Source organism: Pollicipes pollicipes, unplaced genomic scaffold (assembly GCF_011947565.3).
Source record: "Pollicipes pollicipes isolate AB1234 unplaced genomic scaffold, Ppol_2.1 Scaffold_3087;HRSCAF=3621_pilon_pilon_pilon, whole genome shotgun sequence".
Taxonomy (NCBI): Eukaryota; Metazoa; Arthropoda; class Thecostraca; order Pollicipedomorpha; family Pollicipedidae; genus Pollicipes; species Pollicipes pollicipes.
In genome coordinates this window covers 40,985,311-41,005,591 of record NW_023596225.1, presented here as the reverse complement: position 1 = coordinate 41,005,591, position 20,281 = coordinate 40,985,311, and the positions used below count along the sequence as shown (strand labels likewise).

The 20,281-nt window shown below is 53.0% G+C and overlaps 1 protein-coding gene across 1 annotated transcript in view; it reads left to right on the top strand.

Annotated features, from left to right (window-relative positions):
* Nucleotides 1-17,298, top strand: part of LOC119090168 (muscarinic acetylcholine receptor M2-like) — a 65,038-nt gene extending 47,740 nt beyond the window's left edge. The window contains 6 exon segments of the mRNA XM_037212958.1: nucleotides 13,505-13,913; nucleotides 13,915-15,126; nucleotides 15,598-15,795; nucleotides 15,913-16,084; nucleotides 16,378-16,538; nucleotides 16,612-17,298. Of these exon segments, the coding sequence (XP_037068853.1) occupies nucleotides 13,668-13,913; nucleotides 13,915-15,126; nucleotides 15,598-15,795; nucleotides 15,913-16,084; nucleotides 16,378-16,538; nucleotides 16,612-16,950 (2,328 nt within the window). The 5' untranslated portion in view covers nucleotides 13,505-13,667 and the 3' untranslated portion in view covers nucleotides 16,951-17,298.
* Nucleotides 17,299-20,281: the final 2,983 nt, after the last annotated feature.

Sequence of the window (20,281 nt, the reverse complement as noted above, 5' to 3'; positions counted from 1 at the left end):
CCGGCCGGACCATGAACGATCCATCCCCTTCCCCCTGCACGTCTGCCGCATCACGCGGGGTGAGAGCTGCCGGTCCCGCCTACCAGTGGGAGTGGCGATGGCACAACCACCGCCTGTCTCGTGCGGCCGATTCCCAGCACCCGGTGGGAACGAGTCCAATCGTCGGCAAATGGCTTCTTCTTCTCTCAGTGGAATTGCCGTGGACTCATCGAAATGATCGGAAGCAATTTGTTTTTATTGTGTCTCACTCAACTTGTCATAGCAGTACAGAGAGCATGGTTTTTACCTGACGATTCCCGCAGTTTTACACTTTTCAGTTATTGGATGCATAGCTGTAATGTTAAGGAAGCAGGTCGTCGCAATAGGGGAAAACATTACATCTAAACAATGATTTTGTCAATGCACAGATCATCTTAAGCGTCCCTGCGGTCAGTAGCCCGCACAGCGAAGTTAATAACCAAAACGACGGCATGTGCTCGGTTCAATCACCACCAAATGATAGCATTCTTGAACCCCTTGAAAGCTAAAAGTTAATTAGTTGCTGTTTCAAAATCCTTTAATTTGGCGGGTAACTTCAACGCTCATAACCCAGTGTGGAATAACAATTGTCGTCTATCTGATCCACGTGACAGCGTAATGCAGAACTTTATCGATGCCTACCATTTAGTCATACTTAACAAAGGAGATAATGCACATGTTTCGTTGTCTCACAACAGGGAGACGGCTATCGATCTTTTTCTAAGCTCCGCTGCAGTCTGTACTCTTTTTGACTGGACAGTTGACTGTGATATTCGAGACGGTGGTCATTGTATTTAAACCATTATCATTCTATGTAAATACACTGATCATTAGATCCAAAACGCTTTCCTTTCTTTTGTCTTGGAGGTCATGAAAACATCGCCGATGTTTTCGTTACAAGTTGAGGCCATCATTCCCACCAAATTGCTGACGTGTCGAACAAACATTACGTTGCTCACTAAAATTAACCCTCCCCAGCACATCCTACATTCAAAGCCCTCCACACGTTGCCTGCAAGTTATCACAATCAAATTAGACGGTCACAAAAATGCTCCGCGCTATCGTCTATTCCAAGGTTTGCAAATTTTGCGATGCAATCAATTCTTCCCTTCCCAAAATACGACCTTTGCCAAGACTTACAGCACCTCCACGACACTTGACAAAGGTAGATATTCAAATGCTCCTTGACTGTGCCATAACATCAACCACGGCCGTCCACATCCAACAAAAGTTTGAATCACTTATGTGCAAAGCATCCTCAGTACCACGCTCTGTACAGAGACGGCACCAAGGACAATTCACATCCTGCCCATGCAGTAGTTTGCCCTGCACACTCCAAACTCGTCTCCCAGATAATACCAGTTCTCATCACTAAAATGGAGATCACTTTTCAAGCCCTACACCTCCATGAAATGAGGAGGTTTCACCCGGTCACAATATGTTCAGATTTATGATACGCTGATCATTACGTTCTGTCTCCCCTTCATCTCCACTGGTCATTCAAATGATGAACCTGCATCAACATCCTCCAGCCGCCGGCATCAGAACCACTTTCTTGGATTCCGAGCCACAGTGGTGTCGTTGGCGATGAATACGCTTATCAAGCCTCCGAGAATGCAGTTTCTCTCATTACAGACCTTCCTCCGGATATTAAATCCTTTAAAACGTCTTTGAAACGCTCTATCTGAAAACGTTAGCAAAATGAATGGTCCAAAATGCAGCAATGACGCAAATGAAGCGCATTAAGCCTTGAGTCCAGATATGGACATCTTGAAACAGGAAGAGTAGGCGAAAAAAAAGGTTTCACCCAAAATTTACACAGGACATACCTTACCCTTGAATTAATTTTCTCGCAAATTTGCGTTGCGACTTCGTAGCTCTTCTTGTGGGTACAATACCTCCTCAGTACATGTCCACAAACCATGACCGTAGACTTTCATTTGTACGCTTCTATCGCATAAATGGTCTGGATATCACTTTCCTCTTCTGATCGGTGATGGCCATCCGAAGCATCGTTTTTGTCCCTCCTTTCTTTGCGGAACTACGCTGTCCGAGAAACTGTATACTATTCTCGTTGCGATGAAATAACATGAACTCCGTTGAAATTCGCTGATATATCATTTCAAATCAACACACATGGTGTGGCATGGCCCGCTTGGACCGAAGCGCCTCAGCCACAATGAGATAATGTTAAATGATCGAGACATCCGCCTTCTGTTTTCATCCTTCCCTTATTCTCCATCCTAGCGACGCCCCGCTGATCCGGTGTAGGCTGCGCGCGCCAGCCATGAGTAGGTTTAAGTTCACAACAGGCCTGTGGACAGGGCTTCTCCCTGGTGGGGGCCCCACAGAAGGCCCAGGACATGAGCCGCAAAAGGGGCCCCTGCGTGGGCTTATGCTCGAAGGATGAGCTCCCACGTGCGTTAGGCCTGCGCGCCCGACAGCCATTCTTCTTCCTCCCACAGCCCTGAAATAGTCATGGCTGAACGAAACGGGTCTATTCCAAACAACAACGTAGACCGTGATCGAGCCATGCGATCAGCAGCGCAACCTGACTGTTAGCCGATTGGTTTTTATCGTTGGGACGCTTTGCACTGCATCACTGCAAACACGAGTGGTTAAGTATCCATATTTTTGTTGACCATGAGCTCAACAAAGCCGTTTAGGTAGGATGTTCGCGTGACGTGCCTATGACGTCACACATGTCTGGGTGAAATTTACATAGGTAACGCGTTGCCGGCTGCACAAATTCACGTGCATCGAGCTCAGAAACAAGACGACTTGAAGTGTTAAAAGGACATGGCTGTGAACAGGACGGTAGCTGTGAACTGCCTGGAATTATCCTAAAATTGCTTATCTCAGCTCAAAACCCCATGCAAATGGGGAACAGTGCCTTTAAACAGCTGACTGTGGGGGCGCGATCGCCGGCCGTGTTTCGATGTTCCGGCCAGACGCCGCAGATGTTGGGTGCGCAGTTGGCCGGGCGCGTCGCTCGTGCCGCCGCCACCGCAGGTGTCCCCATCGCCAGCTGACGAGCGGAGATGAGCGCCTGCTGCGACACGTCCGCCCCCGCCCCTCTCCTCCGCGACCCCCGCTGTCAGGCCGATATTAGCGGATCTGAGACAGTGCGATAGCGGCGCTGACTTATAGCCCAGCTAATGGGTGGGCCGTATTAGCGGCAGCTCCTCTGGTTAGGACGGCCGGGCGGCGCGAGTCACGAGCTGGCGCGCAAAAACGGAGCGCCGCGATCGTCACCAGCGCGTATTGATTGGCGGGCCTGCGGTCCGGGCCTGTGCTGCGCTCGGCGGGGCTGCAGCGGCCTCCGCCTTCAGCAGGGGCCAACGCGCGCCGAGGGTGGGTACAGCGTCGGCCGCGGCCGACTGCGCCGCCCACAGCCCTGAGCCGCCGACAGTAACTTGCAGGTGGCCGCGCTGGGGTCGGGTCGGGTCACAAGTCGGGCGCCGATCTTGCGGGCTTCAGTGGGACAGCTGACGCTGGGGCAGCGGAAAGCGGCGGCCGACCGATTATGAGCAGAGGCGTATGCAGGAGTCTGCAGTGAGAGTGACCACAACTCGACAGTTGTTACGGAACGTCCAGTTTTGCGCGCCGTAACGGCGCAAGATCTATCGCATGGTGTAAAGCGACATCGCATATTCTCGATCTGCTTGGCTTTACTTGTACCGAGACTTTGTGATCGCTAACAGGTAGTCACGCACATACCTATTAATTCATGCGGTACATTTGATAGGGGGGAGGGGAGCACGTGCCCTCATGGGTCACTACGTCAATACGCCAAATAGGATGAGATCAGTCTGGGCTGTGGCAGCGAAACTGGTGGAGAAGAATACAAAATTATCATAAGGTGCAGACATCGGAAACAGAATGAAAACAGGATAAAAAATATCGCACGATAAGGATCACACTTAATTATCAAGAAAGCCAGAACAACGCATTTTTCCTTCCTCAGAGCGACTCATGTGAAAGCCCATTACATTCCAGCTCACGTCATCTCCACTTTTTCCACTTGCAAGTGGAATGCAGGTGATTTGCACTGCCATGTCCTATAGCATCATTCTCGTTTCCTTCGCCTGCGCTGACGGTCAACGCTCTTGCTCCTCAAACGCTATGGACTCAGACGACGGTCAATGTAGAGAGCTTTGTCCCGTGCGGGTTATCAAAGGTCAACACGGACATGCTCTGTGGTGCTGTCGAGGCCAAGGGGTACAATGGAGGTTCCAATAGGGATGAGACGAGGCTTACGAAAGGCTTACGCACCACTCACGGGAGGTGGGTCTGATCACTCACAGAAACGTCAGCAGTTTAGCAGGCCGGTGAAACCGCCCGTCTTGCGTTTGAAACTTGCTTTACGCGATGAATCGCATTTCGGTGCATATTTTAGCGCAAGTGGAATCCAAAGACGGCACCCTACGTCCTGTCAAGTTCAGGTAGGCTTTTACCAATGCCGGGTTCGCCAGCTTTGTATCCCCCCTCCCCCCCCCCGCCGATGGGAAGAGGCCTCCCTTGACAATTTAACACCCCATGTGCCAGATAAACAGGTGCAAAATTCGAAAGCAGGGCGAGCGCTGGTTCCTAAGAACGTCCATGGTCACACGTGCACAAGGTCGACAGGTTTTCCGCTATCAGAAAATAATTTGATGGTAACGGAAAATAGGATATATCTTTCTGCATGATATATCTTTCAATACATCATGCGGATTACTTATGAGATAGTGTCCAACAATGTCAAATTACCCTCTGTACCGTTCCCATGTAGCTCTGCAAGGCTGCACGAAGAAGAACTGCCACAGGTACGAACCGCCGCCATTTAGTTGTAATAAATAGTGAGATCAGCAGATGCCGTATTTCCTTCATGTCAAGTTTGTTAGTTCAGATTGCTAGACTCCATATGTCACGCGAACTGAGGTCACCTACGGTCGATAGGTATAATCTGAACAAGTGAAATCAAAGGAGTCAAAGCGGGAACGTCTGTTGGGCAACCTTGACGAGCTGAAAAGTGTATGGGTCTTGCAGCTGCCATGTTTGCTTAGTTAGATTTGGTCTAACGAGGACGCCCTTGCCATGAGACATTCCAAAATAGGTGGCTTCCATTTTTGAGCATAGATATATCACGTCAATCTAGCGGATATTATCACTGTTGAATGTGAAGCCTGGCAGAACTTCATCCGCTGGTCTTCGGCAAGGTATATTAGGCAGGTGGAGAAACATACATTTGACGAGCACATTTGCCGGAAGATCTCCACTACGACGATAACAAACGCTGGTGCGCAGCCTTGGAAATAACCAAAATATTTTGTTTTACTACAGCTGCTGTTCACACAACACAAGGGTCTTGGTCTTCGCGGCTGTTCATACAACACAGGAGCTGCAGTCATTACATCATAAAAAACAAGGCCCAAAAGCCACCCAATTGTGCGCGTGGGCACATTCGACTATAAACACTTAGCATGATTCGTGCACTCCTATCCACGCGCTTCTGAGCGCTCGCTCCCATCAATGATGCACGCCCTGGTCAGTTGACTGGTCCCTGTGTGCTGCTCAGCAACAAGGCTAGTAACCTGAACTACTTGAGCAGACCTGCAGGCGAATTGATCGAATACCGCACCAACGAGCCAGCGCTGCTTTTGCCAAAGTGCAAGCTAGTTTGGCCTTGTTGACATTACAAGACGCAGACTATTTGAAAGGTGTAGTTGAAAGTCGAAGGTGTGCTGGTTTCGATCATGGCCACTATTGTTTCCTGCTTAAAGAGAATGAAAGTACTAAGGTAAACATGAGGTGGAATAAGCTCATTTTGAGCTGTTGGTGTACTTCTAAGTGCAAAAATTGCACTATGCATCAAAGTTTTACCATTCAATGGGCATGGTTCTCAATATCCCATCGTTTGATTGCTTCATGCAACGTTTGTTTGACAGCCCAGTCGCCGCCAGACTGGCCATACGAAATTGCCATCGTAGCGGACGGGCCGACTCACCTGTAGTACTTAAGCTTGTCGAGGAATGGCGGGTTGATCGTGCGTGTCTGTGGAAGCCAAATGTGGTTATGTACGTTTTTGTTTGTGGCCCTTCTTTTGGTCTTCGCATATATTCGTCCTTATGTTTTCAACTTTTAATGTAATGTAATGTGTGTTTAGGCCCTTCCTTTTGGTCTTCGCATATATTCGTCCTTATGTTTTCAATTTTTACTTGCACTCGCTTAGTCCGTTACGGTGCTATTCTTAAGTCATCGATTCCCAATCTAAGTGCCGGCATCACTAGTGCCAGGGCCCAAGTTCCTCCATCATGTAGTACAAATGTGGTATGTGTCCAAAGCTTGCACTCGACGCATGAAAATGGTCGAGAGCCAACTGATGACCGCTGGTGCCACAAATCGTGCTGCCGTACACCAGACACGAATAATTCGATGATCAGATTTGCTGTTGACCTTGAGCACGACATAGCCAACGAGGTAGCATCGCTTGCATAACATTTCGATGGTATCATGCATGCCTGGGTGACCTTGAAATAGTCCGCACGAAAACGTCTGCCCGAAATAATCTGCGCAAGTTCGCGGGCACCAAGCCCAGAAAGAAGAGGTTTAGGTCTTGAAAATGACGTGGCTTTGAACTGCACTGAGTGATTTTCAAAATGGCTTTCTCGGTTTAAAACCACAGCCAAATGCGGAACGCTACATTTGAGACTTTCGCTTTGCCTAAGATGGATCGGAATCTCTGTTTTACGAGGTTGCGCTTTCAATTGGTTTTCACTTTCATGCCTCGCAAAAAAGGCTACAATCTATTGCATTATTTGGTGTCAGCGCGCTGTTTGATGCGCCTTGGAATAATGAGGAAATGCCTCTGGCCGGCCGCTCCTGACCTGGTCTGTACGGCTGGCCGGCCGCTCCAAAGCTAGTCTGTATGACTGACCTGCCGCTCCTAGCCTGGTCTGTATGGCTGGCCTGCCGCTCCTGACCTGGTCTGTATGGGTGGCTGGCCGCTCCTGACCTGGTCTGTATGGCTGACCTGCCACTCCCGGCCTGGTTTGTATGGCTGGCCGGCCGCTCCTGGCCTGGTCGGTATGGCTGACCTGCCACTCCTGAGCCGGTCGGTATGGCTGGCCGGCCGCCCCTGAGTCGGTCCGTATGGCTGGCGACCGCCCCTGAGCCGGTCTGCATGGCTAACCAGTCGCTTTAGACCTAACTTGTATGACTGGCCGGTCGCCTCTGAGCCGTCTGGCTGGCAGTAGGGATGTGAACCTCGGTACCAGGGCGCCATCTAAATACGTCACTCCATTATCTCGGGGTTGACCGGTTTCGGGCGTGTTGTACGCTCCTTCGAGTTCATAACTGTACTTCAGCTACACGCAAATGAAAGTGGTCTAAAAGGAAAGAACTACCAACCTTTAAGGATAAGCATACACCTATGATGTCATCGTTTTAATTTGATACTGAGCAAGGGCTTTAGCCATCTACAAGCTGTGAGGGAATTTTTTCCGCCTAATGTTTGAAAAGCCACTGATTTCACCCACCAAGCAGAAACGGACTCAATGGACTCCTGGACTTAAGTACCAAGCAATTGGGTTATTTTGTCACATTGAGTTCACTGATGGTGTCAAAGGCGGATTCAAGTGGAGAAATGCCAACAAATACCGGACGCAATTGTAGTTGTTGTTTGAAACCGAGCTTAAAAGTCCAAAAGTTCTAATGCTATTGACGTGATGAATGGCTGCCCTACACGAGTTAGATTCATCAGAACAACTGATATTGCGTCACTAGGACCCAATGTTACAAAAAGGTTCATCCTTTACAAGGACCGGAATGTCGTGTTACTTGTCCTTTTGGTGGGTAATTTTCTCCCTGACTGTCAAACACTGTCTTTTTCAGCTGCAAGCTGTGCCATTTCCTCGGTTATAGGTCATGTCACGACTAAGAGTCTGGCTAGATCAAATTGCACATCCGAGGAATAGGTGCTAGAATGTGTACATAAATATGATAAAGCGACTACGAAAACTTATTTATTTCCCCGCAATGATGGCTTATGAGGGCCTAAACTCGGCTCACATATGACCTTACCCGATAATCATATCCGATAACGATATGCGCGACGTGGCTCTTATCATACAAGACGAAATACCTTGACAATTATATCCTATCATTGGATGCACACCGCGATGCTTAATTGCCCTATGATAATCTGACGTGCCAACACGACGTTTAGGTACATAAGGTACATATCAAACTAGATATAGCAATTCCTGCTTCCAAATTATGATCGCTAGTCAAGACTCATGATAATAAGTCCAGCTCGAAGCATCGGAGGCTGTCAATACAGCCGATGTTTGCACTGTTACGTCGTTTGCCCAGGGTCTCCTGGAATATTGAAGGTTCATAACTCAACATAAGAATGCTGAGCTCAAATTTAAATAGCCCAGAAGTGTGACAGCACGAAAAACAAACAGACATAAAGACGTGTATTTGAACTATCCACAGTGGACTCATGGCTATTCGGGTCCATCGTCACAGCATTAAAACAAGGCGTCATGGTCACGGTTGCGGACACACATACACACACACACATACACACACATACACACACACACACACACACACACACACACACACACACACACACACACACACACACACACACACACACACACACACACACACACACACACACACACACACACACGTACAATTCACGAACACACACAGAAATACACACGTCTGCGCACACATGCACGGCTCGGACCATTCCGTGATCAGGGTGGACGTGTAAGTAGTAGGTGGCGCTTCAGTGTACGGCCAAACCTCGCGCTGGGAACTCGCGTCAGGTCACGGGGAAGGGAGCCATACTAGGTGGCAGCTCGACAACACAAGCGCCTCCTTCCCATCTCGGTGCGTGACCTAAGGATGAACAAATTTTAATACCGCCGTGTGTGTCGATCTCGGGTTTGAGACACCTCCCAGAAATCGCAGACCGGCGCCTCTGGCTCACCGGAACGTAGCACCTTGTGAAGAACCGTCAACGCGCGGTGTTTGACGAGACCGTCCGCAGAGAGCCAGCCGGGTCTCTCCAGCAGATCCGAAACGTGATGTAAATCTTTAAGCTCAGGTATTACTTTTGCTGCAAGGCTGGTAGCTTTTTGGATGCCAAAAATATTGTTCAGAATGCGATTACCACAAACCGAAAAGCAGTATCGGATCTGCCAGAGGACCAAGGCGCTCACCAACGAGGAGACGACACTAGTAGTTCCTCATATGTGACAGACTAGAGAGACGACCTATGTAGCGGCCAGTGACGAAAAAGCGCGGGAATTCCATTTCAGAGATTGATTTTTTATCTTAAATATTAACTTGATTTGATTTAATTTTTTCAATTTGAATTTTACCTTTATATATTTAGCACTGGATTATCAGTGCTACATTTTTACCTCTGAATAGGGGAATGGCTTCTTACATTGAAGTTCGAGGGCTGCGCGGATTGTACGGCTGCGATATGACGTTAACGTAGTCAGCACTTACTTAAAGACCTCTGTGCAAACCTAAGCATCGAGAGGCCAGGACATGCTCCATCTAGACAACATTTTCAAAATGGCGTTTTTGCGACCCACTATAATTCGGGTGTTGTCCCATACTGCACAACGATAGTGCCCACTGCGAAGAGGCTAAGGTCATTCGCAAAGATGCAATAGAGTAGGGGGCGTGGTGCCGATCCACGAAAAACTTCCATGCTGTTAGGCAGTTTACTTGAGTTTGCTATTCCCCAACGGTCAGATATTCTCACACTCTGAGTGTGGTTTTTGAGGTAAGCTGAAAACCAGCAAGCATCGATATTGTGCAGGCGTAGTTTTGTTAGCAATTTCGAGTGGCCTATTATATCCAATGATTTTCTTAATTCAAGCAAGCAGAGCAGTGACATGTCTCTGCGGCCGTTGGCACCTAGGATGTGATCGGATGTACAAGCGAGCGCGTTTTCCGTGGAATGACGTAGTTTGAAACCGTGCTGGTTTGGGGAAAGTAGGTGGTTTTTGGATAGGTAGCCGTAGAGCTACTGAAGGTACGTTCTACAACCTTTTCTACGGCAGGGACGATGGAGATGGGGCGGAAGTTAAAAGGATTCTGTAGGGTCTCCAGATTTGAAGATGGGGAAGGCGATGGGATACTTTCAGGACTCAGACACTTCAGAGAACGATAGGCGGGAATTGACCTAGTGGAACAACATGCCACTGATCGCTTCAAAACAGACGTGGGTCATAAGTGTGCAGATATCATGCACGCCGACGAGGCGTTCACATCAAAAATAGTCATGGACAATTCCGTTAATGTCGGTGGTAAAAGTTTGAACACGCTGGCTCCAACGCTTAGTAGACGACAAGAGAACAGGCGTCTCTCCCTGTGCTCTCACTTCAGCGGCCACGTGCGGTCCCATGCCGAAAAAAAGCCGCTCAGCTGGTCTGGGGTTACATCTGGCACCTTTCGGTTGGGTTTTCCGTTACCCACCGCTTAGGCGATGTTTCTTCACAGGGTTTGATAACCGTCCTCTGCAATGCGTCTCCGGATGTCCCCACAGGTATCGCGTCGAATGGCAGAGCGCACAGCCCTATCAAGCTCTTGCAGTGCAGGCACTCGTGACCGAAAACGGCCAAGGCTTCAAGGCGGCGTGCCCTGAGAGCTTTAGTTTCGTCGGTCACCGCTGGAGCGCTAGGGCCGCGGATAAGGAAAGACTGCGCGGAGGCATGCAAATCAAGAATGGAGACAAACACTGTCAGAGTACAATCTCACTTAAGCGCAACCGTCTCCGAAGAAAACACAGCACACCAGCTAGAACACGGCAGATCATGATTAAGAGCATTCATGTCTATACAGGGGGTGCACTGGGCGCGAACAGTCAGCTGTTGAGGTCAGATGCGGGATACATCGACATGAGCACGAACAAATATGTGGGCTTAAGTTGCAAAACCTGGTCCAACAACGTTTGCCAAAATCGTAACTGTCCACAATGGGAGCATCTAAATCTAAAAGGGCTCCTAAAGCGTACGTGATGGAGCTAACACAACTGAGCTAACAAAATAGCGTTCGGTAACCTGATTGGTGAGATAAGTCATTTAAGATCTTAGCCTTTGCTGATTGCATTGGATGTCCTAACACTTCAGAAGTTAAATTCCTTGATTTTTCAGTGCAAGTGCTCATAACTCTTACTACTTTCATTTCATGAAAGTAAGTTTGTCTCAAATTTACGAAAACCTTTGCCCCTAAATTTAACCGATGTTGTAGTCTTGTTGGTTTATAACGCATGCACAAAAATAAAATAGCGAGTCGCATGAACAATGCGAAATGTTTTCAGGCCATATGATGCAGTAATTTCTTTAGAAGCTGTCTGAATTCTGAAACAAAGCTTACCAATTCTGAATAGCGAAACAGACGAGAAGGAGAGTCCAGCATGTTAAATCAACATAGAAAACGACTCAAAATTTCCGCTGCGTTTCTAACGAGTTTTCAGGATCACAGAATGCGACTCTTGCTGCAGTCGACACGACGGCCACCGCGTCCGTACAGCTGTACAATACTACGGGTCAACGGTCAAGTGGAGGCTGACCGCATGGCGTGATCAGGGCTGCCCACTTGTTGCTAGCGCAGCGCTGTACACAGAAAAAAAACTATTTGACCTCGGGGTATCTGCTAGCATTTTGTGCTCCCAAATTGATTCAGTTCGCACAGGCGCCTGCTGATTTAAACGAATTCCGCCCCGCCAGCCATTGCGGCGGCGACGTTGTGAAAACAGCCGACCGACACCGGCGTGCCCAGAATGCGTAATGCGTTACCACGCCGGGCGCCGGGTGCTTTGGGAGGCGCTCCACGCGCGGAAGTGCCGCCGTTCCGGGCAGGAAGCTGCGCCGTTCAGACCGCTTGGCCGGAAACCAGAGCCATGGCTCACCGTGTCCTAATGAAGCGGACGGGAGCGCTGGGCTGGCGGCGGTCCGATCGCTGCAGGCAGGCCGGGTCGGACCCCCCCCCCCCCCGCAAGGCGTCGCTCGAGGCCGGCCGGCTTGTTTGTCGTCTTGAGTTAGCCGCTGCCCGGTAATCCATACCGGTGCGTTGACGGCCGGCAGCGGTGCTAATTGACGGCGAGCGGCCGCGAGCGCGGGCACGGCCTGGGTTGCGAACGGTCCCGGGAGCGGTTGCAAACAGGGGGGGGGGGGCGAGCAGCCCCGGGCGCGGTCACGGGCTGGATGGCGAACGGTCCCGGGCGCGGTCACGACCTGGGGGCGAGCAGCCGCGGGCGCGGTCACCGACCGGGGCAAGCAGCCGCGGGCGCGGTCACCGACCGGGGCAAGCAGCCGCGGGCGCGGTCACGAACTGCCGCCGGGCACAGCTCCAGAAACCTGCGCCCTGCCTCCGCCATGGAAGCCCCGTGACTGAGTGAACTGCACAACAGTGTCCCACGCAGAAAGGCACGGAAGTCAAACTGCTTTATCGCCCAACTTCGGCTAACCCGAAGCCGTAGCGTTGGTGCAAGCGTGGCGCATCTTACGGCATTCGACACGCTCCACCACTGCTTTTGATGGAGCGTGTACTCGCCATCTCCTCCTCCGACCCATGCACCGACACAGTGGTGTGCTCCAGTCCCACGACAGCCGACGACAGTGCCACTGGCAGGGACGCAGCCGATCTCGGCACTTACAGCCGTCACACTCGGACCCGTACGGGCAACGGAAGCGTTAGTAACCGCGGGCGCAAAGCTCCGGCGGGCGACTTCTGCTGTCTTCTGCTGTCTTCTGCTGCGCGCGTGTGAGCATACAGCCGAATCCGCGGACGTGACAGAAACACATTTCCGGTGCCGGCGGGCGGCTGATGCGGCCGGCTGGCGAGGCGCCGCCTTCCCCATTATGCATGAGGCAGAGCTGTGCTCGACATTGAATGGGTGATATCGATGCCTTTTGCCATACATTAGGCAACAGCGGATGACAACGGACACTTTGCTGGCCAAAGCACGTTAACAATTCAGTGTGCGTGTCGGAGGTGTGCAGATCGTTCATTCCTTTCCCAGGTAATTTCAGGTTTTGTTCTGAGCACTCCCGCCTTTCCTCTTCTGTTTTTGAGTGAACAAGAGCTCTAATTATGAACAACGTTAATCCCTTTATGGAATGATGCTCTGAAAGACGATAAACGGAGCAAATTAAACATGTAACAGTTCATGTGCCATCACAAATATGTCATAATTAATCGCGGGAAGTCGCGGAACTGCACGCGCACAAATGTACCACAATTAGGTACGCATCAAGTTAATGGCGAAACTTGCCACGTGCCATTGAACGCGCGCTTTGTATTTGATGCCCATGGAAGCATTTGTTATCACTCTGACGCAGCCTGCCCGCTTCTCTCCAGGCCTAAATGTCGCGTAGCAATGATACGTGGGTCTGACGTGTGCGGTGGTGCTTACGTGTATAGAGAACTCAGGATGCATTTCTGACGAACGCACCCTCATTTTCAGGCGTCAGCTTTTAGCGGAGCGCCGGCGTCTGGGTCTGAATGGCTCCGTGCCTCTGGGCGAGCTCTTCAGCGGCAACAGTAGCAGCTTCCTGGACCTGCTGAACGGCACCAGCTACGAGTACGACCTAGCGTGCGACTGGAACGACACGAGCGACATCTGCAACATGACCAACTCAACGCTAGACGGCGCGCCCGCGGACGACTACGGCCTCGTCTTCCCCCTGCCGTTCGCCATCTTCATCATCATGTGCATGGTGGTGCTGATCGTGTTGACCGTGGGCGGTAACCTGCTGGTGCTGCTGGCCTTCATCTGCGAGCGCACCATCCGCCAGCCGTCCAACTACTTCCTGGCGTCGCTGGCAGTCACGGACGTGCTGATCGGCTGCGTGTCAATGCCGTTCTACACGGTTGTACGTGCTGCGCGGCTCGTGGAACATGGGCCCAATCCTGTGCGACCTCTGGCTCTCGGTCGACTACACCGTCTGTCTGGTGTCGCAGTACACTGTCTTGCTCATCACCATCGACCGGTTCTGCTCGGTCAAGGTCAAGATCGCCGCCAAGTACCGCAACTGGCGCACCAAGAGCAAGGTCATCTGGATGGTAACAGTGACTTGGATCATCCCCGCTCTCCTGTTCTTCATCTCGATCTTCGGCTGGGAGCATTTCATCGGCTACCGGGACCTGGCCGAAGGCGAGTGTGTGGTGCAGTTCCTAAAGGACCCCGTCTTCAACACGGCGCTGATCGTGTTCTACTACTGGCTGACGCTGGTTGTACTTATGATTTTGTACGCGGGGATCTATCAGACTGCCTACGAAATGCAAAAGAAAGCGGCCGCCAAGCAGAAGCAGATGAAGAAGGCGATGGGAGGGCTGGGGGGCACGACGACGGGCGCCGGCTCAGGGGCGCCGACCAAGAGCACGGCCGCCGTCAGCACGGTGGTCAAGGCGGCCGCCAGCAAAAGCACCAAGGCCAACGGCCACAAGGATCCAGGCAAGGACTCCGGCAAGGGCACCACGGCCGCCGAGGAAACCAGCTTCTCCAAGGTGAACGACGAAAGGTCGAGCAGCTACGATTCGGACGAGGGGACGTCTGACCTGAAACCGAGTCAGGCGAAGAAGAGCGTCCCAACGCCCAGCGCACCGAAGGTGGAGCCGGCCCCAGCCAAGAAACCGCCTTTGGAAGTGCTGCCGAAGATCCCGGAGGGAACAGAGTCTGTCGCGGTGGCAAAGCCCATGCCGCCTCCCGCGGCTGCGCCAGCGGTCATTGCAACCAGCGTCGCCGCCGTGCCCACGGCTGCACCCCAGGCTCCTCCGTCAGCAGCAGCCGCCGCCACAACCGTCACCAGTGTACTGAATTCTGCAATAACAACGCCGGCCGTGACTTCCGCTCCTGCTGCCCCGGCCTCGAACGGCACAGCCCCTGCAGCTGCGCCGCCAGTAAACGCCCCGGCCTGTGCAAAACCCGTCGCGACGGACGTGGCACCTGCCCCAGCCGCGTGCACAGCTGCCCCAACGGCCGTCACCGCCGCCTCGAATGGCAACAAGATGGTCGCCGCCCAGCCGGCCGCCACAGTGGTGACCGCCCTCAAATCGGAAACACCGGCGGTGATCACCAACGGCCACGCGGGCGCGGCGGTCGCGAGCGTGCTGGCCGGCGGCGCGGCGCGGCGCGCGCTGCTCATCACCACCACGCCGGCCGGCACACAGACGGACGGCATCACCAGCGACACGCTCTCCTCGGCCGGCCTGGACGCGAGCGACGAGGCGTCGAGCGGCTCGAGCGGCTCGAACGGCGGCGGTACCGTCTGCTGCCGGCCGCAGGCGCTGCAGCTGAACGGCCTGGTGGCGCCGCTGGCCGCCGCCGGCCGCGGGGTCGGCTTCCTGCCGGAGCTGGACGTGATCCGCGAGGGACACTCGCTCGAGCCCATCGCGCCGCCGGCCATGTTCGCCGACGGCCAGCCGCTGCGGCCCGATCACCTGCTGCTGAAGCGGCAGGCGTCGGAGGAGCGCGAGCGACGGCTCATCTTCACCGGCGGCGGCCCCGGCGGCCTCCACCTGCAATACGACGTGCACATCGACCTGGACGGCTCGGAGCTGCGCTACATGGACGAGAGCTCGCTGCTGCTGTCGCCCTCGTCCGAGACGCCGCCCTCCTCCTTCTGGTACCCGGGCGCGCTCTCGTCGCCTGTGTCGCCGACCAAGACGTTCGAGGCGGGGGTGCCGTCGCCGCCGCCCAACGCCATCATCACGCCCAGCCAGACGCCAGTGCCGCCGGATCCGGCCGGCGAGCGGGCCGGCTCCTGCCCCGAGCCGACCGCCGACCCGCGCCTGCCGCGGGCCACCAGCACGCCGGTCGAGCCGAGCCCGCCGCGCCGCCGGCGCCGGCGCCTCACCGAGACGGCCTCGCAGACGGCGGCGCCGGGCCGGCCGCCGGCCGAGCCCTGGATCAGCCTGGAGAGCAGCTCGGAGGAGACCACCTGCCGGTCGGCGTCGCCCGACCCGCAGCGCGTCTCCACCGGCGTGCAGACCATCGGTCGCATGAACGGCACCGATCGGCCGCCCACGCAGCGCACGCCGCCGCGCACGCCGCAGGCGGAGCAGCAAGGGGCGGCGCCCGCGACGTCCTCTCCGGCCGACGCGGCGCCCGCGTCAGGACCGGCCGCCGCGGACGCCGGCTCTTCCGCGGCGGCCATCAGCACGTCCGCGGCGTATGCGGCGCCCGGCGAGGCCCCGCCGGCCTACACTGACGCTCTCCGGCCAGCGGAGACCGCTCAGAACCCCGCCGCACCGGCTGCCGCACCGGCTACGAGTGGCGCGCCGCAGCCGCTCGCGACCCCTGCGAGCACCGCGGCCACGCCGGCGGCTGCCTGCCAGAGTACAGCAGCTCCAGCGGCTGCCTGTCAGAGCACAGCAACGACGACGACCACCTGCCAAAGTGCAGCGGCGCCCGCTACCTCCGTCGTCGCGGCTACCCCAGCAGCGCCGAAAGCCGCTGCAGCGCCGCCGGTGCAGCCGGCGACGGCCGCACCCGCCAAGCCGGTCGACGAGAAGATCGAGAAGGACGAGTCGACGGCGGCGTCGCGCGCGCAGTGCGGGGCCGCCGCCGAGGCCGCCGCCAAGCCGTCGCTCGTGACGGCCATCGGGCGCAGGCTGCGGCGCCGCGTGAAGGAGAAACGCCACGTCTCCAAGTCGGAGAACCGCGCCAACAAGGCGCTCAAGACCATTTCGATCATTATGGGCGCGTTCGTGGCGTGCTGGACGCCATATCACATATTCGCTCTCATCGCCAGCTTTTGTCCCACCTGCATCAACGGACACGTGTACATGCTGGCGTACTTTCTATGTTATGCCAATAGCCCCATTAATCCCATCTGTTATGCTATGGCCAACCAGCAATTCAAAAAGACATTTATGCGTCTGCTGAAGGGTGACTTTCACATCACGTAGTTATGTGTTGCTGTTAGTGTTAATTTGGAATGTGCGGTGTCGTAGCAGTTCTTCTTTGCCATCTGTATGAACAGGTGAAAGGCTTTGCGACGTGTCAAACCTCTCCCGATGCCACACTGCTCTCAGCTGATCTCAAGAATGCTTAAGATAATTAGGATGCGATGTGTATGTACTCACCCGCCCGTGTGCATACATGCGTGTACACCTGTGCGATTATCTGAGCAACTATTGTTTGTACAAACGCTTGCGTATAGGTGCATTCGTGTATAGTGATGTAACGGCGTATGATGTACTGCTTGTACTTACGCGTACATGTATGTAGGCGGATGTACGTAAATATATAGTATATGGATAGGTGAGCCGTAAACACGAGACCGTGTGGTTGACTTCCTAGCTTTCTTCAGGCAGCAACGCAAGGTATTTGACACGTTTAAGGCACGGCAATTCCATGTAACAACCGCTTGAGACTGCTACCGCCATCTATCATCCGAACGAGACTGCCATCTGCAGGGCCCGATCGAAACTCTGAGCAAGGCGACAGCTGAACGACACAACTATAACGATCACGACTGGAACCAGGACAACCCAATGCAAAGCTGTCGTGAATCAAACTTTTGTGGTGCCTCAATAGCACCCCAAATCACCTCGCCTTGATAGCATCTTTAGTGACCCGTGCTGACCCGGTTGACATGGCCACGACCCCTCCATTTGAGTGGAAAGCACGCGATTGCGTGCAGGCCGACATATCCGTGGTCATTCCTGGGGTCAATAAAGCCTTCAGAGAACAGATTTTGCAATTTAAGCTGGCTTTATTTAGAGGCTAGTCTGAGAAAGAACGGGAATGGGCATATTTCTAAGCCCGGTAGGTTGTGATGTTCACACATCAAACGCGTGCCTTTCAGATGCAGCTTATTGCTTGGATAAGCGGAGGATCAGGGGATCATGACATTGCATTTGGAAACTTTCCATAACAGCCTCACACCAGTTCTGCAGTATTTCAGTTTTTGAATGCATATGGAGGATTAACACGAGCAGGAAGCCTGGCCCTCTCGGTTATTGGAAAGCTTCTACCGGATGCTTTTCATATATATTTTTGCCCAGCCCATCATCTCCGCACAGAGATTAAGGTAAGCTAGCTCAACGTTTTTGGACCATATAAACTTGACAAATGTTTTCAAGTTAGGGCTTTTCTCGAAGCCGTCTGTTGCTCAGAGGCGCGTGGCTCATCTGCTCCCATTGCCGCGCGCCCGGCCGCCCGGCCGCGCGCCGCTGGCGAGCCCTCCGCGCTTGCCTCCGTCGCTGGTGAAATTGTGCTTTGTAACCGGGGGATTCAACTGGCCGTTGTGCTCACGCCAGCCGTTGCATACCATTGGACGCGGGTCTTGAAAAGCTGATATCTCGGGTTGTGGCTGCACCAAACCACATGTCCTTGAATCCACCAATGGCCATTGGAAAGTCTGGCGAGCAACCATACAGCTGCCCAGCTCAGCTGTCCTGTCGGACAGGGGCACCAGACACCGGCATCAGACAGCTGTCCAGCTCACCTGCCAAGTCTGACAGCGGCACTAAACAGCGGCACCAGAGAGCGGCACCAGACAACTGTCTGGCTCAGATGCCCGGCCGGACAGCGGCACCCTCGTGCGAGCGGTGAGAGCGACGGCCGGAGGAGGCCCCGCCCGGCGCCGCTGCCGCGCGGCCTCGGCCCTCGGGCGGGGGCGCGGTCCTCTGTCCCAGGTCACCGACCCCACCGCCGGCCAGCAGATGGCAGTGGCCGCAGCAGCGAGCACGGCGGCTCGCCCCACGGCGACCGCGGCGAGCAGCGCGGCGTTGGGTGGTGCACTCGCTGCATGCCCATGCTTGTGGGCGTTGTTTCACCTTAATATTTTCTTTCTGTAAGCTAAATCGTTTGAACACGCACCAGCGACCCAGGCCACTTCACATTTTTACTTAAGCTGTGGAAAACACGCCCTCTCCAAGATGGCTCCAGGTGAAAGCTGCGCTAAAAGCCGTGTGTCACGCAACATGCGTAATTTCACTGACCTAATAGTTTCAGGTTTTCTTCAAACCATGACTGCTCCCATCATGCTACGTTACATGCGACACGCCCATGATTATTAGGAAAGTCGTTCCTTTATTACAAACGTGGATAGTGGTGTGTGTTTCTTCTGATTCACAATCGTGTGAACGTATTCTAACTTGAACCTAGCTTCTTTTCCCTGAGAATGGACACCCGAACACCAAGTGAGGTCCGCCACCGGTGCCGAATGTTCTCGAATTAACACTACATCAGATTCGCGGAGAAGTCGTAGAGAAGCAAAGCAAACTTTATTTGTTTGTGAAACTTACTTCATGGATCAGCAGTGCGAATGGATAGAGGCCGTCGTCTACATGACGGCATTATCCGCTGTCGCTATCGTCGTGTTGAAAAGGTTAACAGCTATTTTCACGCAATTATTTTTGCGAAAAAGCAGCCTATTTTTAATGATAAGACCCTACACCTTCTGCTTGGGTACCAAGGAAAGGCTTGCGTAATTTACCTACCAGTTTCAGTTTTATGCGCATTGCACTTAAAAGGTCACGCGATATCTGTGTATAGATTTTCAGATCAATAAAAAATCTGCTGTCGAGCGAGTACCGATCAGAATATGAATCCGAACCTGTTGCCAACTTGAACAAACTGGCGTGGTGGTCTCCTCTTCTCACCCCTCACCGCTCTTGATTCGCTCAGAAATTTTGGGGCCCTTATTTTTGTTAGCTCTTTTAGGTGGGAAACTGCCTTCCTGGGAGCAATCGTGAACGACTTAGCATAGTACGTAAGTACACTCAGCAGCAAAAATTCCTTTCCTTACCGATGATCCTACCCGCCTAGGCTTTATTGGCTCGGTTATTCACGCATCAAACTGCTTCTGGTTTTAATGGAGATTGAATAACAACTGAGAGCTGGATGGCGCCCCAGCGTTTCCACCCCTATAAACGCCTCTTAAATCACATTCATATTTTTATGGTCAAGCGTTCAATTCGACTATTAACTCGATGCCATGCCAGCGCGAGCCCATGGCATCGTTTCATACGTGACGATGCCAAGAATATATATATATATATATATATATATATATATATATATATATATATATATATATGTGTGTGTATAACTTTATTATTTTGTTACTTTTTGTTATCGATTTGCTATTTTCATTTTACTGACCGCTTCTACTTTGGTGCTCATTGGTGGTCATCTGGTAAGAAGACCGGTGATCTGAGTTCGATGGACATCCAGACTGGGAGCTGAAAGCAACGTAATGGTGAAATATAACAATGTAATGGCATACCA